Consider the following 26,271-nt stretch of genomic DNA (forward strand, 5'->3'; position numbering starts at 1 on the left):
TTATTAGCAAAATTGATTAATGTATTTTTATTATTATAAATAAAATCAAATGTTCTCATTTCTCAAGTAAAAAATGAAAAAGGTTTGAGAATAAATACACTGTATACATTTTAGACCAGATATAAAATTTGTGATTAATCATGAGTTAACTATTGAAGTCATGCGATTAATTACAATTAAAAAATTAAATCGCCTGATGCCCAAATTTTTAACAATCTTTTCTTTTTTGAAAAAAGATGATTATTTATTATTTATATCTGTTCTAAATGTACAATGTTTTTCCCCCTAGGTTTTCATACTCTTAAGAAAAGTGGGGGGAAAATTTAAAACTAATAGAAATAGTTAAAATGAATTGTTGACGTTTATAGCCAACAATGGCAGTAAATGAGTTAAATATGGGCTTAATGAGTTACTGTAGATAAAAAATATTGGTTAAAATATAGTAAAAAAAGAAGAAGAGAGAATCAATTATTAAAATGTAAATGCACTTACACTTTTACAAATGTTTTTATTAGAACTAATTGTAATATTTGTCAAAAATAAAAACATCTTGTCACATTTTTCATTTTGAAAAAGATTACTTAGAAAAAGAGAAGATTATTAAAAATTAGGGCGTCAGACAATGATTTTTTTTATTGTAATTAATCACATGGTGTCAATAGTTAACTCATGATTAATCACAAATGTTATATCTGGTCTAAATGTACAATAAAAACTTTTTTCTAGGTTTTCATACACTTGTTAACAAAAGTGGAAAAAAATGTTAAACTAATAGAAATAATGAAAAAATAATTTTTGACGTCTAAAGCCGTCAATGGCAGTGAATGAGTTAATAAGCAAAATAGTTAATTGGACTAATTTTAGGGGGGGGAATGTTAAATTAATGCATGGAATTGTAGATTGTAACTGTTAAGATCTTGTTCTGCCCTACTTTTGCGTTCTCAATGTCAAATAGCACCATTGTTAGAGCATCTGACTTGACTGCATTAAAGAAACACAAGAAGAAAAAGATTAGCTTCTCTAAAAACAGTTTTCATATTTAACATGGATGACGGCGATGAAAATATGCAAGGATCCACAAACATTTGCCTTTATGTTGAATCGTGCGTGTCACCCGTAAACATACTAGCAGTTCCTGCAACAAATGCATATTATCAAAATTGTGTTTGTTTATTTTGTTTTTTTACAGTTCTAAGATGCATCTATGGTCCTGAAAACACTGAAAGACAAACAATTGCTCTCCAATTGGAGCCACAACCAGTAGGAAGTCCTCTTAGGAAGAAAACAGTTTTTTTTAGCTACGTGAAAAAAGCAACAAATGTTGCTTGGTGACACGGGAACAGCGCCGTTGTCTGCGATGGCGCCGTTGCGTGCATAATAGCAACGTTGCGAAAGGTCAGCCGAATCGCGTACAAAATGTCACCTTGATGGCTTGACGCACAATCGCCATGGCAACGCAGCCCTCCAAAAGCATTCCACGTATGCCAAATACTGCAGATTCAAAATTCAGACAGATTATAAATACATTATTAATATTATATGTACACATCAAAATAAAAATGAAAACTATGAAAATAACCTCATAAAGCCATCATTGATTGCGTATCTCTTTGAAATCAGCCTGCTGGGCCTAGTGCACCTTGACCAAATATGGTCGTTTTCCTCCTTTCAAATAAAAAGAAGCAACTCACTCTCTCACACACACACACACACACAAAACACACACACTTGTCATTCGCACTGCAATGTCCACAATGAGGATGCGATGGCGCCTCTCTGAGGTCAAACTGTGGCACTGCACTGGACTCACACTAGGACAAAGAGAAAAATGCTTCCTAGATTCTGCTCATAATCCAAAAATGCTATGACCTCATCAAGTGCCCAGAAGGGGAAATACAAGTCAGTTTTCAGATGACAACTTGCGCTCAAACGTCATCTCAAGATGAGTCGGTCGGTCAGGCGTGGGGAGTCTCTTAACCGTTGGTGACGGTGGTGCCGCTGCCCAGCTTGATGATCATTTGCTGGCAGTCGTGGAGGGTGCGCTTGTCCCCGAGCTTCTCCAAGGTGCGGGCGGCGTCGGCCAGCATGCCCACCCGCTGGCCGGGGGCCGACAGGAAGGACGGGGGGAGGTAGCGGCACGCCAGCATCACAGCCTCCGCCTGCTCGCGCTGGCCCGGTCGCGTCTCGCACTCTTCTGTCGCACACAAAGGTGACATTTGCCGTTAGCCATTGGGATTTCCACAGCACAGGCAGTCAATGGCCAAAACACTTGCCAAGTATGGTGTCACCATAGTAAACAAATGACTGAACGAGATTAACTCATTCACTCCCAGCCATTTTCACTGAAGCAACCCCATTCGCTCCCGGCTGTTATACTGAATTTTGACAGATTTTGCAAGGACCACAGAATGTGTTTTATTGCTATTAAAACATGCAACCTATCAAAAATAAATATTAGAATCTCTTCTTTCATCAGGAAAAAAAAAAGATGCTTTTTTTCGGTTTTTGTTTTTCAGCAATTAGCGTTAGAATATATGGAGTAAGATCACTGACAAAAAGGCATATCCGATATTCACATTCCTGGTGAAAACACATGGCTGATCTCTTATACTCTGCTGCCACCCGCTGGCCGTTTTTTTATAACTATCATTGCTTTAAGCCACCTCTTCATGTCAGAAACTGCATCAAAGCTTTCTATATGTTCTTGCATAAAAAAACACAAACTTATAAATATGTTTTGGGGAGTGAAGGACAAAGTACTGAAAAACGTATTTACACATTTTTGGGTTGGAACGAAATTAACTAATTTGCTCCCAAAAACGTTCTATTTTAAATAATACCATGGTCCCAAAAACACATTATTACGTTTTTTTTTTTATGCTAGAGCATACAGAAGGCTTTGATGCAACCTCTGAACTGAAGAAAACGGTTGAAGCAATGGTCGTTATTACAAAAACGGCCAGCAGGTGGCAGCAGAGTATAAGAGATTAACCAGGGCCATGTTGAAAAAAGGCTTTTCACCCCTAGTGTTTTAAACAGATTTGTGAATGATGATGAACTTAGCTATAAACAGATAGAAACATACTTTTTTTCCTGATGAAAGAAGAGACTCTAATCTTTCTTTTGGTAGGTTCCATGTTTTTATAGCAATAGAACACAATATTCTGTGGGCCTTGCAAAATCAGTCAAAATGCAGTAAAACAGCCGAGAGCGAAGGGGATTGCTTCAGTGAAAATGACTGCTAGTGAATGAGTTGATTATTAAGATTACATGATTAACTGCTTTTATTGATAAATAAAATGTCATTTTCAGCAGTTTCTGTAGTTCCACACTGATGTGACGAGGCTCTCAAACTGACATCTAGGGCACCATTGGGGTCCGCAATTTAGGGTGTGATAAATGAGGTGTCTCTCTTTTTTTTTTTTTTTAAATGCATACCTGCACATGAGGACTGGCAGCCAATAAAATAAACAATACAATATAATAAACCAGTTGCTCCTCCCTATTTCAGCTTCAGCTTTGATTGTGATGTTTTGACAACAAAGTCAGAAGCCAAACAACAACTACGAAGGCAACAAGATTCCATCCACACCCACAAACCCACCTGTCTTGGTCCCGGGTGTGGCCCTGCGTCGCAGCGAGCGGTCCAGGAGTTGATGCGTGCGCGTGGGACTGGCCCCCGCCATCAGCCTGGCCGTGGCTTCGTGAAGGAACAACTGGAGAGGGACGAGAGGACGCATGAAAGTGAACGCTCGGCTTTGCCGGCTGTGCTGCCAAACACTTAAGCCTAAACGGTGTGTGCGCGTGCGACCAGGCGAGAGCCAACATCTCAACTAACGACACTTTCGCACAATCTGTCCACAAACCTGATGTGAACTCGTCTTTGAAGGAATGTCAGACCGCAACTTGACAACGTTCCCAGGTCAGTTTGACTTATTGTACGAGGTTGTCAGGGTTTGGAACAATGTGTCGGCTGCTGGCCCAAACTGCTTACATTTGGTACTGACAGCAGGGGGTGTGCGCTATATGGTATAATTGGCATCATTTTAGACTTGAACAACCAATCGTGATAACACTTGCTGATGATGTCATTGCACTGACCACATAGCTGGGCAGTATTACTTCTATGTAACTCAACTCAGTGTCTCATTTGGCCTCATCCGACATGCTAAGGGTTACGGTTCGGGTTGACCTCCGAGATGCTAACATGTATAAATGAAGTACATTTTTCAAAAAGGCAAATAAAACATACGAGTACTTGTACGTACCCTTCGCATGGCCGGCCTGAAGCTCTGCGCCAGCTTGCGTAAGGAGCTCAGGTCCTGCTGAAAGCCTTGGAGCTCAGGCGGAGAGGCCTGGTGGACCCCCACGGGGGCCAAACCGGGGCCCACTGGGCCCGGCCCGGCCGCACTGGCCCCGTGCTGCTGCTGAAGATGCCACACGTTGGTCCTCATCACCAACAGCAAGTCACACAGAAGCAACTGCACCACCTGCGGATAAAAGGTACTTTGATTAAACATTAGAAAAGGGGAACATCCATCCATTCATTGAGGGAACCAGTTGTTAAAACTATGAGCACACTGGACATGCAGCACTTTTGAGTTGTATTATAAAGTTGTTTTTTTTACATTTATTACATTCTGAATTGTAAAGAAAGTGCCTTTATTCACTTCCTATAATGCGTTCCCTCACTCTAATCACTCCCCCGAGCAACACAAACTCAAACTAGCAATACTGTTGTTACAGTATCAAGCCACTTTTTCATTCCAGTTGAGGTTAACTGTAAATCTAAACACCCAAAATGAAGAAAATTACACACACGTAAATGCAAACACACATCGTTGTAGCTTGTTTCCTTAACGTAGCTAGCTCAAGGCTAACGCTCAATGGAAAGTGCAATTGACTCGCTAACGCCAATTAGTGCGCTGCTCGCGGCACTTTTATCACTCAAAAGAATGGCTATTCATACAAAAAGCTTCAGGCATGTATACAGAGACGCATGTTAACATTATTCACCGGCATATGCTCTTACTATGCTGCAAAAAAACTACTTTTATTGTTATAACTTGATCATGACTTTTCTTCTACTCTAATGTGGCTACAACTCAGCAGTGTATCAGAATGTGCGGAACCATACTGCCCCTAACTGGCCATATGGTGTAGAACATGAACAGCGCTACAAATAAAGGCAAACACAAACAAGGGCAAGACAGTATAAAATAATTTAAATAAAATAAATTTGGGGACATTTTTTATCGATTATGAATCATTGTAAATGAGAATTGCGATTTTTATGAGAATCGATCTTTTTGGCACTCCCCAAAGTGCTATATAAATAAAGTGTGATTAGATTTGTTATTTTTTGCCATAAGTGATGCAATAAATATTGTGAATTGTGAGCTGCATGCAAACGTATCTTTGTGGCTGACCAGCTCCGTCTGAACCAAACCATTACATCGAATCATTTTTAACTTAAAAAAAAAAAAAGGCTTACACAAATCTAACTGAACCAACTGGAACCCCCCACCCACCCCCACATACACACACCTTATTAAATAGTAGTGGTGTGAAGTACCTAGTACCTGCCGATTCGATTCGTATCACGATTCATAGGTCAGGATTCGATACCGATTAATCCCAATATAAATCTATAAATAGATTATTGCCATTTTTTTAAACTCAAATTTAGAAAATACTAATCAGTAAACTTGATGTACACTGTAATATTTGTACAAAAATGTATTTCTTTATCTGAAACGTTAGGCTTATAACTGTGAGCCACTGCATTTAACAAACAGGTTGCAGTCGGTTTCATGTTTGAACAGCACTGAAATAAAATATTAAGACTTAATGTTCCATTAATATAACATTCTTCCATGCTTAATGTGTAAATCTTAACCCCAAGTAAGACGTTTTGTTGAATATTCCCATAAAAAATGCATGTTTAAAAATCGATTCAGCCGCATATCGAATCGATTGCTCTGTAATATCGCGATATATTGCCGAATCGATTTTCGAATCGAACATCCCTATTAATTAGACTAATTATGCTGTTTAATTCTGCTTAAACAAAATTAATATTAATCAGAGTACTCTGTTTTGACTAGTAGTGGCACATACAATGCATTCCAGCTTTCAAAATATGAGGGTTTTAATTTGTTGCTGTTGGGGGCTCAGCTCTGTGTTGCACTGCAGGAACATTGCACTTAGCGTACACACATGCAATGCAACTACAATGCACCACAGCTCAGGCCAAAAACGCGTATAAACACACATTCTGTGCACCATTTGCTGCGTGTGTATGTGACTTTGCGATAAGGAAAGCGCGTGTGTGTGTGAGTGATAATGCGTTTGTGCAGGCAATTTCGCCGTGTATACAACTTAATGCACGGCCATGTGCGAGCACATCTGTCAGCGCGTATTTGCGTGCGTGCTTGAGCATGTTTTCTATTTTTTAAGACAGACGCCACCGCACACACGCAGAGTGCCCTCTCAGGAGTGATAAGCAACTACTTTTAAGGGAAACAAATTTGCACGCTTGTAAGTGCGAGTGCCAGTGCGTGTGTGTACCTTGTCTAAACTGGAGCTGTGGGAGTGCGGGCCCAAGTTGAGGCTGTCTCGGAGCAGGGCGCTGGCCTTGTCGCTGTGGCTCAGGCTCAACTGGCAGTTTTCAGGCTTGGACAGCAGAGCCCGCACTGCTCGGAAGGTGTTGAGACAAGCCTTGGGCAGGAGGCTCCTTACAGTGCGAGAGATAGAGAACACGGGTCAGTGCGATGGCGGCGACGCGGGGCCGAGGGATATGTGAAGCGCCCACTCACTCCACGTTCTGCAGCGTGCGCGGCAGGTGCTCGACGGTCGGATACAGCCTCTCCGCCGCCGTGTCGTCCCCTTGGAGCCAGTTGATGATCACCACGGCGACGGAGGACCACCATTTGGAGTGGGGGTCGCAGCCTAGATGATGGGACGGAAGCAGCACAAGGTCAAAACAAATTGCGAATGCGAACCCTCAAAACTGGTTTGTAATAGCCTCTAGATGCCACAAGATGGCAGCAAAACAATACAGAGAGGACCATAAAACATCAACACCATGTATCTAACCTGTATACAATCATGAACCTATAGACAGCTGTTCAAATTTGTTAAATTATTCACCCTCTCATGACGCCCATCAGTAGTATTAGCTAGCGCACAAACCGGCGTAATGTCACAACAAATAAGTGCGCTACTAGTTTACATAAACGATATTAAGTCATTAGTCGTAGCTGCATCAAGAATAAAGCTGAAACATACTTTCAATTGGAATCAAGGATGACCAACAAATCTCAAAAAGCAGATGGAAAAACATTATCAATTAATAAAACCCAACAACATGATTCCACCACATGGGGGCAAAGGTGTTATAATATTGTTTTAGCCTCTGACTAAAAGACTTTTAGTGAATAATGGAGGCCAAGTTCTAAAAATCATATATATATATATATATATATATATATATATAATTATTATTATTTTTTATTTTTATTATTATTATTATTTTAAATCGCTGATGTATTGATTGGTTTTCATTGTTTTTATTAAACTACTGGTTTGTCTTTCATTGAAAAAAATAATAATCCAACAATTGTAGTAAATGTAATGATTTTACAAATACATTTAATGTTGCTTTTCATTCAATAATTGGTGAATTGTTTTGAAATTGAAAAAAACAGGGTAATGGCTTCAAAACATATTTTAGACAGACATTTTAACTTCTTTTTTTTTTATACAGTATTGACTACAAGCCAAATGTGGCCCATGTACTAAACCAGGGGTGCCCAAGTCTGGTTAGATGTCTCCCTCCTCCAACACAACTGAATCAAGTGATCAGCTCATCAGCCAGCTTTGTAGAAGCCTGACATAATAACAACCCATTCCTGATAAATGATAATATGAATCAGGTGTGTTAGAGTGGATAGGGGCCCTCGAGGACCGTACTAGGGCACCATTGTACTGAATTTTCCCCAACCCTGATATTAACTAGGGGTGGGAATCTTTGAATGTCTCACGATTCGATTTGATTCAGATTTTTGGGGTCTGCGATTCGATTTAGAATCGATTTTTGATTAAGAATGATTTTTGATTCAAAATTATTTGATTGACAATGATTTTTGCTTCAATCTATAGATGTGCAAGGAATTGTAATGATCTACTCCAGTCTGACTCGCTAATGCTAATTAGCGCGCTACTCGCGACACTTTTATCACTCAAAAGAACGGCTCCACGCTGCAAAAAAAACTACTTTTATTGGAATAATTTGATCGTGACTTTTTCCTTCTACTCTCTAATGTGGCTACAACTTAACAGTGTATCAGACCGCCGCGTGGAACCACACTGCCCCTAAGTGGCCAAACCGGGTACAACATAAACAGCGCTCCAAATAAAGGCACACAGACAAAGGCAAGACTAAAATAATTTAAATGAAATCGATTTTGGGACATTTAAAATCGATTCTGAATCGTACTAAATGAGAATCGATTTTTCGAACCCACCCATGTTAGCTTACCAGATTTTTGGGATGTTAAAAAAAACAAACTGATAGTTTCTTAAAAACTAACATGATCTTTAAAAAAAAAACACCTGAAGGAGATATTTAAAAATAACCTTTGGGTAAGAGTCTTGCAAAAGTGCTTTAAATGTTTCAGAGTATGACGATAGATTTTCAGTTGGATTTAGGTTTCAGGCTATGACTCAATTCCAAAACATTAATTTCCATATGTTGAAGGTTTAGGAGGCATGCTGCCATATTTGTCCTGTTGAAAGGTGAAATTCCTCTTTAGTTGTAGCAAAATTGCTATTTGCAACTGTTGCAAAGTGACACCTCGATGAACAATAACAATCCCCAAGCAAGATGCTGCCACCGCCGTGACGATGTCGTAAGCTCCGACATTGGACTCCCTCACCGCCCAGGGTGGAATTTAATATGCAAGACAGTGGCGACAGACATCTGCCGTCTGTGTTTGACCTCTGAATCAATCTGTCACAGCCCTCTGGTAAACTTACAACATGATGAGGCCAGAGAGCATTTTGACGACTCGGTTATGAGAGCAAAGTACTTCATTTGGATACGGGGCCAACACACACCGAATTCCGACACTAAGTCAGTGCCAAGAAACGTCTGCCATTAAAATCCCCGCTGCGCCCTCCATCCCTCCCCCCTCTCAAGGTGATCACTGATTTGACAGGCCTGAAGATAGATGAAGCAATCCAGCGGATGACTCTCGTTTTGCGAGCTAGCGCCTCCGCTTAACCCGCCACCCTCCCTCCCTCCATTTTTTTATTTATATTTTTTGCCCAGATGAGCCATCAGTAAGTACAGAGTGAAGCGGTGGGAGGGTGCAAATCAGTCCACTCAATCTCCGTAATGTGAAAATCAACGTTATCTCGCGCCTTCTATTAGGAATATTAAGGAAAAATGGAACCAGCGGAGCAGCTCAAGACAGACAGGAGGAGGAGCAGGAATTATTTTTTTTAACAGTAAGGCTAGAAACTTAACATTAAACAGTAGAAGGGGGGTCTGTTCATGACAAAAAAAACATTGTCATCCATTTTCTAGAATATTGATCATGAGGGCAGTGGGTGAGCTGGAGGCTATCACAGATGATTTGGAGCCAAGGTTGGGGTGCGCAATCATTACTTAAGTAGCTTGCTAATTTTCCTACGTTTAAGTGCAACCTTAATGTTCAAACTGTGCATGTTTCAGAGGCTTACAGTATTATTAACTACACTTTTTTCTTTAAAATAAAACCTTATGAAGTTCGAACTCCACATGAATTATGTTATTACAATTCATTATTATTATTGTGAATTATGAATGATTATAATTACAATGAATCTCAAAGGAGAAGGTGAAGTGAGTTGAGACGCTTCATTCAAAAAACGTTGCTGCCATTTTGTGGCATCAACAGGCGAGACTTTTTTAGGGGGCATCAATAACTTGCAGATTTCCCTACATGCAGCACAGGTCGGTCTTGTCTCATTAACTGCCATTGACGGCTATAGAAGTCAAAAATCCATTTGAACTATTGCTATTTTGCATTTTTTTCCACTTTTGTTAACAAGAGTATGAAAACCTAGAAAAAAATATTGTACATTTAGAACAGATATAACATTTGTGATTAATCATGAGTTAACTATTGAAGTCATGCAATTAATTACAATTAAAAAATTAATCGTCTGACGCCCCAAATTTTTTAATAATATTTTTTCTTTTTCTTTTTTAAAATAAGGGTATCAGGGGATTATTTTTAAAATTGTAATTAATTACATGACTTCACTAGTTAACTCAGGAGTAATCACAAATTTTATATCTGTTCTAAATGTACAATAAAAAAAATAATCTAGGTTTTCATGCTCTAGTTAACAAAAGTGGGGGAAAAAAATTGAAACTAATAGAAATAGTTCAAATGGATTTTTGACATCTATAGCCGTCGATGGCAGTGAATGATTTATTCTTATTAGTTTATTATTATTATTATTATTATTAATATTATTATTATAAGTAGTCGTAGTAGAAGTCATTTACCCGTCACAGTTGCCATGTTGGAGCCGATAGCAAAGGACTGGGAGGTGGCACCAGCTGCATCGGAAGCGCTAATCAGCAGCTGCAGATACTCCAGGGCGTCCGCATACTCCCTGAGGACAGATGAACATTGAAGTCAAACATGAAAAAAGAAAATCAAGAAATCTGTTGCAGACAACGGCGGGCCATATCATCTGTTGTGCATGTGTGTATTTCTATGCATGCGTAGAAAAAGAGGAAATGACTTATTCGGCATTGCAGATTTGGCTTCATGTCAAAGTCAAAACGATTACAAATGTTAAATATTTTAAGTAAAATTGAAAGTTTATATAGATTGTTGTCTGTTGAAAATGTCAATATGACATAGGCAACATTTTTTCTATTGACCAGCTGGCTTCAATGACCACACGTTTTGTTGTTGTTTATTTATCTGACAAAGGAAAAAAAAAATGATGAAAGGACATTCCCTTTAAGATGACTCATCTTGGTCCATATAGAAAAAGGCCAAGAGAAATGGAAAGTTCTTTGAATAGTGCACCGGAGCCTATCCCATCTGATATTGGGAGAGAAATGATCTAATCTAAAAAGATATTTGAATCATGTATAATGTAATAATATTATTTGCCATATTCTCCAATGGACGTTATAGCAATTCATATTCACCAAACAGCCGGTCCATTATGGCCACTTGCAACCATAAGGATACCCAATTACAAGGGCTGTATCAAATATTGATGCCAAGCCATTATTACCTTTGTAAAGGCAGAATATTTGATGCAGTCGGTGTATTGGGTTATGATTTATTGACATCCTCATGTTGTGGCCGGTTGCCGTTTTTGTCAATCACATATCACGACTGCATAACGAAGCTGCTCACCCCTCGCCTTGACTGGGGCTTTTCTCCCCTTTTGGTTGGGCCACGCAGTAAAGAGCCTTTTCCAGCAAGTGTTCTCTGAAGGCTTGAGTCACCTGAGCCAGCGGATCCACTGCAAAGAGCATCAAAAAAACATTTACATTACAAGGCCGCACAAAAAGCAAAAACAAAAACATGTCACTTCTTACCAGTGTTGCCGGCCTGGCTGTAGATGCTCTCTTTCGGGATGCTGCGAATGGCCCAGTCTCCGTCCACGAAGAAGCGGTGGCCCAGAGGGTGACAAAGCCACTGCATGGCTGGGGGCACGCTACCGCTGGACGACAGGCACGCCTGACGCGCACTGCTCAGGAAAACACGCTAAATAAAAACACTAAATTATTACTCAGCACAAAAATGGGGTGGACAGATTTTTGACACTAATAGCAAATCAATCGTGCTTTCGTGTCGTTGGGTTTGTATTAGTCCCTCAGAAATACTTACTACGCTGCTTTAAAAACTGCCGCTAGCAACTATGCGGAAAATATTTGCTGACCTTAGCACGAGAGAAACGAAAGAACGCTGACTAAAGGGCACTCACAGAGGTGAAGTGCAGGATCCTTGGCAGGCTGGCTTTGACTCGGAGCGCGGCGGACACGTAGACCTCAGCGAGCGAAGCCACCGGCAGGCAAGCGCCGGCGCACTCTGCCAGGTTCACTGCACTGAGAGCCATGTGCACGGCTGACAGGTGGCTACCGTTCAGCTTACCTGCATGTCAAGTTACAAGGCAGGACGATCAATATTGCAAGAGAAACGCACCCCTTGAATCTGCTTGTCAGAAAATGTCATATCTACTTGAGTAGTAACAAAGTGCTCATATTCTTTGACTTGCCACTACAATGCATTGGAAAGCCAACCTGTCATGTGCAGCTGGTGCAGGCGGTGGTAAACCAGCGCGGCGTCTCGGCTGCTCTTGCAAGCGTCCTCCTGCAGGGGGCGGTCAGATCGCAGTCCTCCCGCCCGGGCAGCCAGCCAGCGGCCAATCCAGAGCCGCTGAAGGCAGAATCTGAGGAGGGACCACAGCGAGGCGCATGCCAAGTCCAGCTGGGAGGTCGGTAAGGGACGACCAAGAGCTTTGAGACAAGTCCAAAGGTTCTGACTGGCCTGGGCAAAATCCCCCTGCGAAACAAAGGCCGAATTAATGAATGATTAAAGGCCACCAAGAGCGGGTCTGGGGGACAAATGGATCTCACAGGCATGATTTTACGATGGGATTATTTTTAAGGATCAAGCCACTTTTTCTTCCTTCAGCTATACGTACTCTTGCCAAGTCCAGGTCGGCCTGCTTGCGGTGCCTCCAGAACAAGACAGAAGACCCGGAATGAGGTCTTGTTACAGGCTCTCCATATACCAGAAGGCGGATCAGAACTCCCGACACCAAGATGCCGTTCACAAGCCACACCAGAATTGTTGGTAGCATCCAATCCATCCAGCCCCATGAGTCAGCTGCAGGGAACATTTCGGTTAATAGCAGGACAAGAAGCCTAGTGCCGTTTATGACGAGTCATGTTTACCGTTTTTCCTCAAATAGAGAGGCCTCCGCTATTTACTTTGTGTTTACTATCCACAAATTCACAAAGTTCAAATCAAATGACGTGAAATTAAAAGTTTGTAGTATATTCGCAGTTTAGCTAAATAATACGGGCAATTATGAAAATATTTATCTCCCCTAATAAAGGGCTACAATTGAAATACTGTATGATCATTAGTCAGGTTTTCATCCAAATGTTTCGAAATTTTTATGCGAATGTTGTGAAAATGTGCAAAACGGACATCCGATTTATGCCCGTTTCCATCCGCTCTTCTTTTGCGAACATGCGCCGCGAGATGACGTTGTAGTGACGGAACTTTGGGACAATGGGGAGTTCCAGGTGGGAATGTTGGTTTCGACGGACTGAACGGAAGTAGTTTGTTTTGTTGGCTTCTAGGCATGGGAATCTTTGAATGCCTCACGATTCGATTCCGATTTTTGGGTCTGCGGTTCGATTCAGAATCGATTTTTGATTAACTCATTCACTGCCATTGACAGCAGTAGACGTCAAAAATTTATTTGAACTATTTCTATTAGTTTAACATTTTTTTTCCATTTTTGTTAACAAGAGTATAAAAGCCTAGATTTTTTTGGTGTACATTTAGAACAGATATAAAAATTTGTGATTAATTGTGAGTTAACAAGTGAAGTCAAATTGTAATCACCTGATGCCCCTAATTTTTAATAATCTTTTCTTTAAAATATTTTTTTTAATAATCTTTTTTTTTTTTTAAGAAAAGATTATTAAAAATTAGGGGGGTCAGGTGATTAAATTTTTTAATTATAATTAATCGCATGACTGCACTAGTTAACTCACAATTAATCACAAATTTTACATCTGTTCTAATACAATAAAAACAATTCTAGATATTCATACCTTTTGTTAACAAAAGTGGGAAAAATGTTAAACTAATAGAAAAAGTTTAAATACATTTTTGACGTCCATATCCGTCGATGGCAGTGAATGAGTTAAGAACGATTTTTGATTCAAAATTATTTGATTGACAATGATTTTTGCTTCAATTTATAGATGTGCAAGGAATCGTAATGATCTACTCCAGTCTGACTCGCTAATGCTAATTAGTGCACTTAAATCACTCAAAAGAACGTTTCCACGCTGAAAAAAAAAAACTTTTATTGGAATCATTTGATCGTGACATTTTCCTTCTACTCTCTAATGTGGCTACAACTTAACAGTGTATCAGACCGCGTAGAACCACACTGCCCCTAAGTGGCAAAATCAGGTACAACATGAACAGCGCTCCCAATACAGGCACACACAAACAAAGGCAAGACAGTCTAAAATAATTTCAATTAAATCAATTTTAGGACATTTAAAATCGATTCTGAATCATACTAAATGAGAATCGCGATTATTATGAAAATCAATTTTTTGGCACGCCCCTATTGGCTTCCCTCCAGCATGTAAGTGAAGTGTGTTGTTAAATTGAGAGCTGATGTTAATAAAGCCATCTAAAATTGCATTCATGTTTTTTTTTCTTTAATTGAGTATAAAAAGAATCGTGTTTCTTCGTCTCCCCAAACATATCTTAGTTTATCATCCGCCATTTATTGTGACTACAAACGTGCGTGTGACGGAGTATCGGTCAAAACGTGCGACGTGTATCCGGTCTTGTAAACGCTTATTCGCAAAAACCTGTTTCCATCGCCAAAATGCACATTTTCCTTTTTTTGATACGCTCCAAAAACCACCCCCCTCCAAGTGTAAAAACTTTTTGGCGAATTTTGGGCCTTTTTTTCCAAATTTCTGCCGTTTCCATTGAGTTTCTTTTTTGCAATTCTGGAAAATTCAAATAAAAATAGGTGGATGGAAACCCACCCATTGTCTCCTGCTCTTACTTGCAATATCCAAGCCCAGAACACTTCTGCCTGCATGGTGGGGGGCGGCGGCTGCGCTGTCCGCTGAGCTGCTGCCGGATGAGCAGAGCAGGTTGGCCAAAGGGTTGAGGGAGAGGAAGAGGAAGGTGAAGGCGCAGAGCGCCATACGGGAACGGTCCAGCATGCCACCAGCACCGCTGCCTGTCGCCGACGGGTCCAGCATGCCCACGTTTGGCTGGTGCACACAAAGACAAGTAGATTCAGGGGGGGGAAAAGTGCAGAAAGTTAAGAGGCTTTTTTTTCTTTCTTTTTTTACTTTGCTGGTAAGATGGAGAGCAGACTGATTTATATATAAATGCTTGGGTGAATGTTAAGATTAAAACCTTAAGATTTATGACTTCCATAACTCTGTCACAAGGCTACTTTAAATGCATTATGTTTCGGCTTGAAGCTCTTCAATATTAAAAGCCTAAAGTATTTTATAGGGGTGTGAATTGCCTAGTACTTGGCGATTCGATTCGTATCACGATTCATAGGTCACGATTCGATTTGATTAATCCCGATATGAATCTATAAATGAATTATTGCGCTAAATTTTTTTTTACCCAAATTTAGAAAATACTAATCAGTAAACGTGTACACTGTAAGATTTGTATGAAAATGTATTTATCTGAAACTTCAGGCTTATAACTGAGCCACTGCATTTAACAAACAGGTTGCAGTCTGTTTCATGTCTGAACAGCACTGAAATAAAATATTAAGGCTTATTGTTCCATTAATATAACATTCTTCCATTCTTAATGTGTGAATCTTAACCCAAAGTAAGACGTTTTGTTGAATATTTCCATGAATAATTGATGTTTAAAAATCGATTCGGCCACATATCGAATCGATTCGAGAATTGTGCGCTGTAATATTGCGATATATTGCCGAATCGATTTTTCTAACACCCCTAGTATTTTATGTCCATCAATTTATTAACTCATTCACTGCCATTGACTATAGACGTCAAAAATTCATGTGAATTATTTCTATTGGTTTAACATTGTTTTCATTTCATTTCATTTTTTATGAAAACCTAGAATTTTTTTATTGTACATTTATAAAAGACAAAAAATTATAATGCGATTAATTACGATTAAATGCCCCTTATTTTTAATATATATATTTTTTCTACTGGATAATGTCACCATACCTTGGTATCCTCTCCCATCGGGCTGTCGGGTTCCGAGTCACTGCCGCAATGCGAGAACGAAGAAGGCGAGCCCACGTCCGACGCCGGCGGTGTGGGCAGCTCGGTTTTCACGTCAGCCGGACTGTCCACCTCCATGGCAACGATGTCCTTGAGAGACTCTGCGGTAAAGATGAAGGAAAATGAGAAGTTCAAGGGGCAATCAGACGCACGGAGGTAGAAAAATAATAAAAAATAAAAAAAGAAGAGGGCCGTTAAGCGAGCCTTTCCACTCGCAGTTCGTCATGAAAAGGTCAACTGCTACAAATTGCAGAGAAATGAAGAAAGAATCTGGTGATGGGAATGGGCAGGAAGAGTGCGTACTGTTTTTCTGGGCTGCCATTTTCAGTGTCAAGTTCTCCTGTTTGAGCTTCTGATTGGATTGCTGCAGGAAACGGATGACGTCGATGGCTTTCCTCAACACGGATGACTTATTCAGCTAGGACACAAAAGAGAAGAATAAAGTTAAAAATGATACCATTACTGTAATTAAAATCATTCACTAGGTTGTTCTCCATTTGTTATCCTCAGGAATTCCAGCAACACATCTGTTTTAAAATCCATACCACATTCAAGAAGGAATAAAACAATATAGCGTAGCAATACAAAAAATAATAATAATAATACTGTTGAGTGACAGCACTACAACGCTGTCCAGCTCTTTGGCATCTTATTGGTTGTATTTCTTAAACTTATCAAGCAATGTTTGGGTCAAAATTTTGCATTTGAGGGACGTGATAACCCCTGGTTTTCTCACAGAAGCTATTTATGTGCGAAACTTAGCCTGGGTAAAGGCAAGGGCTACAGGCTCCTCTGCTAATTGGACTGCTTTTAGAGCACTAAGAAACAAATGCTTCTCACTTATTAAAAAGACTAAATCTGAGTATTATTTATCAGTTACTACAAAAACTTTAAATGACCCAAATAGGTTTTGGAGAGCTATAAAATCTCTTTCTGTCTGCAACAACTCTCTGACATTACCTGCTTTTATTATGAATGATTCTGTTCCAATTCATGATCAAATGCAGGTAATGAATTGTTTTTTATACACAAAGGATGTTTTATCACCTTGTCAGTCAGGTTTTCGTCACAGCTGCATGATGGTTAATGACCTCTTTGTAGCACTTAACTGTAGCACTTAACTAGAAACAGAATTGTGCTGCTCTTTTTATTGATTTGTCAAAGCCTTTGATACAGTCAACCATGCAGACTTTTGAGCTCTGGGCTCTCAAAAGAAGCTGTTTCTTGGTTTTCTAACCATCTTAGCAGTCGGACGCAGTGCATTCGATATGATTGTTTTATACTGTGACATATCTGTCCTGAAAGGTGTACCACAGGGTTCTGTGCTGGGCCCGCTTTTATTTACCATTCATGTGAACAATCTTGGTCAAAATGTAGCTAATGCAGAACTTCACCTTTATGCTGATGACACCATTGTGTACTGCCGTGCTGCTTCTCTTGCACAAGCGGTTAAAGATTTGCAAAAAAAACTTTGTGGTCATTCAAAATACACTGCATGAGCTGAAACTTGTTTTAAATGCAGATAAGCCCAAACTTATGCTTTTTACTAGATCTAGGACCAGACTATATGTTCCTGTTTTTTTAACTCTTGATGGAAAGGAGATTGAGGGTGTACATTGTTACAAATACTTTGGCATATTAATTGATGAATCCCTTAACTTTAAATTGCATGTACTGTGCCTTGTAAAAAAAGCTAAAGCTAAAACTGGGTTTTTACTTTAGAAATGAGCTGTGTTTTTCTCTTTATGTAAAAAAGCTTGTTGTTGCATTTTTGAACCTGTTTTAGACTATGGTGATCTTTTATATATGCATGCCACTGCGCAGTGTCTCCATCAAATAGATAGTCTTTATCGTGCATCCCTGAGATTTACAGTGTTCCCTCGTTTCTTGCGGGTTCATCTTTCGTGGCCTCGCTGTTGCGCAGATTTTTTTTACAGCGGGCTTTTATAGTATGTGTTTTTTGTTGTTGTTTTTCTTACAGTGTATGCACGCGTCGTGCCGTCACCGCCGTCAGGCCTGAGCCAGTTTTAAGACCGTTGCCAATTAGGACATCTTCCTCTGGCGACATGAATTACGCTCTATTTTTCTTATCTTATTTGATGAAACAACCGTTGGCTTGAATGTTGCGTTAAAGACCACTCGGAAATAGCGGTAACGCTACAAGGTTATCTTGGCGGAGAAAAACGAAGTGTGGCAAGTTTCCCCCCCCCCAAATCATAGCCAAAATCTGGAGATCCTGAATGGTGCCGGAATACTTTAAGCCCCACTGTGCCATAATTAATAGGAAAACATAATTAATGAACATGAAAACATATGATGAAGGAAAAAGCATTTACAATAAACTAAAATGAAAAACATATATATAAAACAAAACATTAACGCTGATTTTCATTATCGCGGGTAGTTTTTGGAACGATAAACAAAGGAACACTGCATTACAAATTGTAAAGCTCTGACTCACCACTGCGAGTTATATTCTCAGGTCGGATGGCCTGCCTTGTCGACCTGCAGACTAATTCACTGGCATACCTTTATTTAAAAGGCAATTTTTGGGCTGCTTCCCCTCTATCTTTGGGTTTTTATCAGGCAGAGAAGCACCTGACAGTATTCATTGCGTGGGCAGGACCTCTTTTTGCTCTCTGTCCCAAACATACGGACAGAAAATGGTAAAAAAAAAAAAAAAAGAAGAAGAAGCTTTTGCGTACTCAGCATGATCAGCCTGGAATCTTCTACAGAATGCTCAAAGAACTGGTGTCCTTAAATGTTTTTAAATCTAAATTGAAAAACGTGGAAACAGCTTCTATACAGTGTTGATGTTTTTAGCATGGCTGTTTGAACAATTTTATTGATCATTTAATCCAAAATGTTGTACTTTGTACATTTTAAAAATTTGTCCCACTCTGTACTGTATGTCTGTAAGTTTGTGTTCTTTTGCTGCTGCCCATTTTGGCCAGGTCTCTCTTGAAAAATAAGTTTTTAATCTCAATGAGACCAACCTGGTTAAATTAAGGTTCAATGAGGAAAAAAAAGAGAGCGGAAGACAAAGCCCAAGTTTGGGAAGTATACACAAATAGTATATTATGTTGCCCTTACAAAATAAAATAAGTAAAAACAAACACAAGACAACTTCTTGAGAATACCACAAATTATAAAATAAAACCAGGACAGTATCGGACGTATTGGTGTGTAGTATCGGATATTTTTTTGTGTTAGCATCCTACTTAGGGGTATCCATATAAATGGCAAGTCCCTATCTAATAGAGATGAAATGTATTATTTCCCATAAAGATCTGGCAATTTAGATATTTTTTTATTAGCCATGTATCTGATACGCATGTTTAAAATAAACTCTTATCAGACGTCTCCAGTCTCGCGGCTTTAAATCTAATCAATGAAGTTGAGGTGATAAGAAGGACAAGATAACCCACCTTGGCCTCGGTGCCCGCGACCAAGTCTTTGAGCTCAATGATTTTGTCGTTGATGGACGAGCGGTAGCGCTTCTCGATGGCGTTGTGAGCCGTGCGCTTCTCCCCCTTGGCGGGGAAGCCGCTTATCTTGCCGTTGTTGATGATGCGGGTGATCGGCAACTTCTCGGCATCCACCATGACGGGAACAGTCGTCAGGAAGGTGCCCCCACCCACAAATGCCTTGGAATACACAAAACGTACTTGATTTGTGACGCTTACATCATAAGATTACGATGCCGAGTAAGCAGTATTAAAAAGGGGTGACAATTTAACTAGGTCAAGTAAAAAAAATGTTCTTTACAATAATATGCTCATTGTGCCCCCACTAGTCTAAACACGGCATTGTGATTAACTCATTCACTGCCATTGACGGCTATAGACGTCAAAAATTCATTTGAACTATTACCATTAGTTTAACATTTTTTCCACTTTTGTTAATCAGTGCATGATACAGAACAGATATGAAATTTTTGATTAACCGTGAGTTAACTAGTGAAGTCATTCGATTAATTACGGAAAAAATTTAATCCCCTGACGCTTCTAATTCTTAATAATCTTTTCTTCTTTATTTTTTATTTATTTAAATGTTTGTATTTTTTAATAATCTTTTTTTAAAGAAACAAATATTAAAATTTCAAGTAAAGCAAAAGAATGTAAGGGGACAAAAAGAAGTAAAACTTGTTTTGTCTGTCCCTGATCAATTTACAAAAAAAAAACACCTCACGATTAATCAGAAATTTTATATATTTTCTAAATGTACAATATTTTTTTTCTAAATTGTTTTCCTCTTACCTCTTAACAAAAGTGGAAAAAAAATAAACAAATAGAAATTGTTCAAATAAATTTTTGACGTCTATAGCGGTCAATGGCAGTGAGTGAATTAATATTGTGCTTGTAGAATATGACTAAAACTGAAAAATCCACCCATTTTGATCCATCTACGGGTCGGCCATTTTGCTACTTGCCACTGTTGAATGAATCACAGTGCCAAAGGACTCAGCTTGTAAAGGTCACATGACCAAACTCAGAAAACAGGTGAGCCGTGACAGACGTTACCTGACCCCTTGGGCGCCGTGATGTCATTTTCAGTCGACAACAAGGGGCAAAATGGCAGCACCCTCAAAACAGGTTGTGAATTTGCTTACCTGCAGTGACGCGCTCTGAACTGGCGTGGTAGTGGCCAAGGATGTGGGGGAGGCCACAGTCGTGACCATGCAGGGGTCATGCTTCAGCGTGGTCAACAGCAGAGACTCAGCTTTGATAAACTGGGGTTGCAGCAACACCTGAGAAACACATTCATAATATTTTCCCATCCGTTCACTCAAACAACAAGTACCAATTTATTCATTATTTAGTGTGTTGGACTCTTGCGCACTTACAGGTACTTGTTGCACATGAGATGTGAGCGTCGGAGCGGGTGGGCTTCCTGACGGGGCCAGTAAAGGAGAAGTGGCAGTAAAGCCTTGGAGTGGAGTCTGAATGGCCACTGGTTGAACTTTGGGAGGCGAGGAGGAGGCGACCGGTTGGCACACGCTGCCAACTAAAAATGGGAAAGGTGCGCCACAATCAGCAAGCGTATCCCAACAGATGGTCGCCAGTTAATGGTTACACACTTGTAGACCACTAGGTGAACTGCTATCTAATTGTACGGAAGTGATAGCAGCATTCAGTGTGTCACCTTTATTTTCTTATCAACTTTAGAAAGACAGGACACAGCAGCCAGGCGCTTTTTCCCCAACCCCTCAAGCAATAAAACTAATTGTCATGTGAAAATTTAACAAAACCAGCAAGGGAGATTTCCACCTTTTTTTTTCTCATAAAACTGCTACATTTCTTCCTCCTGATATTTTATCCTCATAATTCTCACTTAATCCTCGTCACCAAACACCTTTTTTTTCCCTTCAGTAAAGCACAAAAATGCCTTCACAATGCCTTTGACACTCACATTTTTGTTCAAATGTATGTATGGGAAGTGGCTGCAAATGACGTGACAGATTAAGTAATGATTGCACGACTTTTGTATAATGCATACAAGACAATACCAGGTTACAAGTTTTTTTTAAATATGTGTTGTCGCTAGTGTTGTTCCGATACCGGTATCGGGAGAGGCCCTGACACTCGATACATTAAAACAGTGGTAAACAAGTAACATGCCGATACCATTATTTCTGGCGCTAATATAGTCTCTGGATGCAGCATCTTGTGTCTTGCTTGTGCACGACATTCATTAATGTGTGACGTGTTCACTGCATTCCGAGCCAAGATATCCTATTCAGCGTTTCCGTTGTATTCATTCAACAGCGGCGTGTCGCCGCTCCTTCGAGCCAGTAAAAAAAAATTTAAAAAATAAATGTGCGTCATTAGTGTGCTCCGAGTTCCGAAGACGTTGTCCTTCCAACCAAGCTACGGGGCAAATTTTGCTGTGCTAACGCGTGTTTCTGATTGGTGGGCGGGTTTTACGCTCGTTCCTGGTTGGCTGCTTGATCGAGCCACTGTGGATGGTTGCATATGACGTGTGACTTTGAATTTAATGTATGGTTACATTAAATATATTACACAAACTCAATATTAACCAGAATGTCCTGTTTACATTAGTGGGGATGCTTACAACATATTATTGTAAAGTCAAATTATTGTGTAATTTTTGATTATTTATTTTTTTCAGTAAAATTTTTTGTTGGTTTTATTGGGGTGGCTGGAATGGATTAATGGTATTTCCCTTGATTTCAATGGGGAGAGATGATTTGAAATGCAAGTGTGGTCACTGTATATCTCAAGGAACCACTATAAAGCCAAGCGAGTTATGTCAATGCCCTACTTGAGGGTATCCTGCATTACCTGCATACAATAAATCACAAAAAGTTAGCCGTCAAGACAAATCATCACAGTACGTACCTATGTAGCTGTTCTGGCCTCTGTTCAGAGTCTGAAGTTGTGTTTGCATCTGGTTTGGAGGTTGGGGTGGAGTTTGGGGCGGTGAAGTAGAAGTGAAGAGTTTTGGGGGTGAGCTGCTGAATTCCGGGTTTGCAACCGGTGAGCCATGAGGTGAAGCTCCTACGGCAGGAGGAGTTTGAACCAGAATGGGTTGGGACGGTTCCACTTTTGGCGGTCTGACACTGTGAGCTGGCTGCGGGGATGCCGGCTGCTGTCGTGGGGTGGGGATGGACACCTGAGCCAGCGGGGACTGCTGAAAAGTGGTAGGCTGGAAGGCCTTGTCTGGGGTGGATGAGCTGCGGGTGATGGGAGGGCCCAGGAGTGCATCCAGGTGGGGGCTGCTGCTTAGGATGGAGGAGGAGGAGGAAGAAGAAGCAGATGGAGGCGTAGTCGTGGTGGGCAGGGAGGCGGACGACGTGATGGCCTGGGGCAGACGAGGAACTTCTAGATTGGCAGTGGGTCCTGTGTATGGAGGGTTATCAAAGAAGCCTCCAAGTTCCCCTTCCTGGTGGATAAGGAGCTTGAGCATGTCTGAAAATGAAAACCATCATCAGAATTGAAAGGAGGGCTGACTATAGTAGCACTGTACCACTCTTTGAATTGCATTATTAGAGCCCGACCAAAAAGGATTTCTTAGGCTGCTACAAACCGTTACTTGGACAAATATGGACAATTAATTCAAAAATATGTAATGAATAAATAAACTTTGGTTCCTTAATAACAATACAGATAAGAATTACAGGCAGAACATTTTACGGTTTTACATTATCTGTGATTTTTTTCTCACCACAGAAAATGAACAAAATAACCCTAGTGAACAAAAGCCTCCATATCTGGTGTCCTATAAAATAAACTTGTCTCTATCAAGCAGCAAAACATTAAACACAAAGCAAAACAAAAATGTGTAATTTGTTAAGTCCAGTTGGGACTCAAAGCAATTAAATGAATCTATTCTTAATTTGAATACACAATGTACATCTTCAAAGAAGACGAAAAAGAAACACTTGAAATATAGTTACCAATATAATGTAATTAATGATTTTGCATAGCATCACACCTTGAGAATATTTATTTTTAAAGTGTCTCAGTAAAGCTGTAACAATGATAGTTGATGATAATAAAAGATCATTTTTGCGTTTCTACATTTTGCAAGGAAGCCGGCTTGGGTGCTTGTGTTTTGTATGAGGTGATCGCTCTTGACCAATCACAGGGCGTCTCGTCCAAGACAGGAAAGGGTATTACGAAGAGGTTACTATCGGTTACATGTGGGTAGGGGAAAATATCGTTTATCTAAACGTCTATGCGTGTGACTTCATAAAATTAACACATTGGCTAATAAAATGAAAAGGTATGAATGTAAAAATAATGTTCAAGAGTTAAGAACGAGAAACATATGTTTTAATGTCGGCCAAGCAAATATGGGTTAGCCGTTTTTACAAAGCAGCGCCTACACAACAACACACTGGGCTACAATAAACGAACAAAAATAATGCGACAAAAGCTGTGGGTGTTCCAAGCATATTTGTTCGTGTTTAATTGACTTCCGTTCAATTTCGGTCAAATGAGGCTCCGTGAACCCGCCAGGAAGAAACGAACGCTAGTAACCTCAGTCTGGGAAACTTGCTGGGGGCGGGGCGCCACCACGAGCACGTTAGCCTTGTCTATTTTATTTACTTTCTCCCTCTTAAACTCGCCTAATACAAATGTATTGTATTGCACAAATTAAACGTGCTTTTCTAATCATGTCACCACAAAACGCTAAGAAAGGCACATTTGTCCCCTACAGTCTATCTATGCGATTCGCTAGCTGAAACAAAGCTACCCCATGAGGACTAACATAAACGCTGCGTGGTCTTTCAAAATACGTTTTTGTCGAAAATACGATGTGCTTCAAAGACTTGTCACGGAAAGCGTTATTTTAGGAGGCTCGCTGGTATGATGGTGCTGTAAACGTGACGTATGTTCACGATGTGAAAATAGGGTTCTTACCATCAATGTCGTTAAGAAGGGCCGAGTCAATCTCGCTGGGGTCATTCAGCGACAATGTCGGATCCAGATTATCCAACGAAGGATCGTCAAACGACAAATTGTTCATCTCTGCTGTTGTGTTTTTAGGATAGTCCAGTGTAAAATAAAACGATCTCCCGGCGGCGAATACCCGTCAGCTTCTTGGGTAGCTACAGATACATTTGCCAATATGTAACCGTAACAGGGTGGACGTTTCTTTGTAGCCGATTTGTCAACTAACTCGCCGGTGCTAACCCCATGATGGCTCAGGGAAACTTGTCAAACCAAACAGTGAAGCCCATTCACCACTTCGTGTGTAGCCAAACTAGACCGCCTCGCTTGATGATAACGGACAAATAATCGAACCAATCATAGTCAAGATAGTCAAGTCACTTTCGCATTCACCCTGCCCTCCCGCCTAGTTGTTTTGATTGTTCTGTGACAACATGTGGACAAAAACAAACGACCGCTTTACATAAAGTAATTGCAACGCCACATAGACGTAATTTATAAGATGCATACCATGGTGTAAACGTCATTGTTTGTTCAAACGCTGTCAATTCACCAATTTAGCGCCAATTTGTTTCAACAAAATCTTATAGCATGGGCGGGTATGACGTGGGCTTGTCTACTGAGAGCCAATAGGAAGCGAGCGTGCAAATTGAAATAAACATCAAGTTTGCTTGACTCGCATTCGCGGCCCCGCCTGTAGAACCAGTAGAATTGTCCAATGGAAAGCGGAAGAGCGGAGTGGTGTGATTCGACGTCACAACTGTGATTCTGAGATTACATCATGTGTTTCGCCGTTTAAAGAGGGACAGGGAAATCACCTGATGTCAACAAGTAATCACATTTTAATTATTTGGGTCACCCAAAAATAAAGAACTATAAAATATACTGTTTTCAAATATACTGTATTAAAAACGACTTATGCCTCCCCCATCCTCCCTCTAGAAGCATCACAATTGTATCATGTAAACAAATGAGAAGGCAAACCCTTTCAGCAAATAACAAGCCTCTACAAATAAGCCTCTACTAACTAAAACCCCATTTGGTGTCATGTATACACAAAGGTGCAGCTCTACTGAGACATGTTGGGTAAATAGGTCACTGACCGAGAGTAACTAGGTCCAAAGCTTTGCAGCAAATTTCTTTACTGTCATGGAGAAACATGGCAAACATGCCGTTTTGCAACTATGCCAATGGGACAATACGATGGAGTAAAATAGCTTGTATTATGGTGCAGTGTGGGAGATTTAACTATACACATACTACTCAAAAAGTTAAGCATTTTAATATCATGAGACCAACACGACACCTGCCACAAGAATTGTTTAAATTGACAATTCCGAACATCCAGCCGGGCATTTCTGATATTTCGGTGAAGTCACACGGCGTATTTGTATTGCTTTTGCCTGTGACTATAGCATACAAACCAGCCACATTGTTACAGTAGTCAAATGACACATTTCATGTCAAGTTTATTTATATATCCCTGAATCACAAAATACTCTCAAAGTGCTTCACGTGCCCACAGTTGACAAATATTAACGGCATTACCTGTTCGAACCACAAGAGGACACGGAAAACTTTTTTTTTATTAAAAAAAAAAGAAAAAAAAAGGGGGGGGGGGGGGGGTTAAAGAACCTTGAGAAGGGACCGCAAATGTAGTAATCCCCCTTCCAGAATGACCAGGCTGCAATCACATTTTGACCTCAAAGCGTTTATGGCAAATGTAAACGATGGCTGATTCTGATTAACGCAGTCAGTTCA

The 26,271-nt window shown here is 40.1% G+C and overlaps 1 protein-coding gene across 1 annotated transcript; it reads right to left on the reverse strand.

The window, feature by feature from the left end:
* Positions 1–1,145: 1,145 nt before the first annotated feature.
* On the reverse strand, positions 1,146–24,853 carry srebf1 (sterol regulatory element binding transcription factor 1). Its single transcript, XM_077555767.1, has 19 exons — positions 24,481–24,853; positions 22,453–23,022; positions 20,937–21,097; positions 20,703–20,840; positions 19,519–19,737; positions 16,394–16,508; positions 16,034–16,191; positions 14,860–15,073; positions 12,730–12,914; positions 12,326–12,587; positions 12,010–12,176; positions 11,621–11,789; positions 11,436–11,544; positions 10,562–10,671; positions 6,819–6,951; positions 6,571–6,736; positions 4,269–4,490; positions 3,605–3,716; positions 1,146–2,194 (listed from the first exon to the last, which is right to left on the reverse strand). Exons 1-19 carry the CDS (start codon positions 24,584–24,586, stop codon positions 1,974–1,976), a joined length of 3,537 nt encoding a protein of 1,178 aa, XP_077411893.1. The 5' UTR covers positions 24,587–24,853; the 3' UTR covers positions 1,146–1,973.
* Positions 24,854–26,271: the final 1,418 nt, after the last annotated feature.

The sequence above is a fragment of the Vanacampus margaritifer genome, chromosome 2, assembly GCF_051991255.1.
Source record: "Vanacampus margaritifer isolate UIUO_Vmar chromosome 2, RoL_Vmar_1.0, whole genome shotgun sequence".
NCBI lineage: Eukaryota > Metazoa > Chordata > Actinopteri > Syngnathiformes > Syngnathidae > Vanacampus > Vanacampus margaritifer.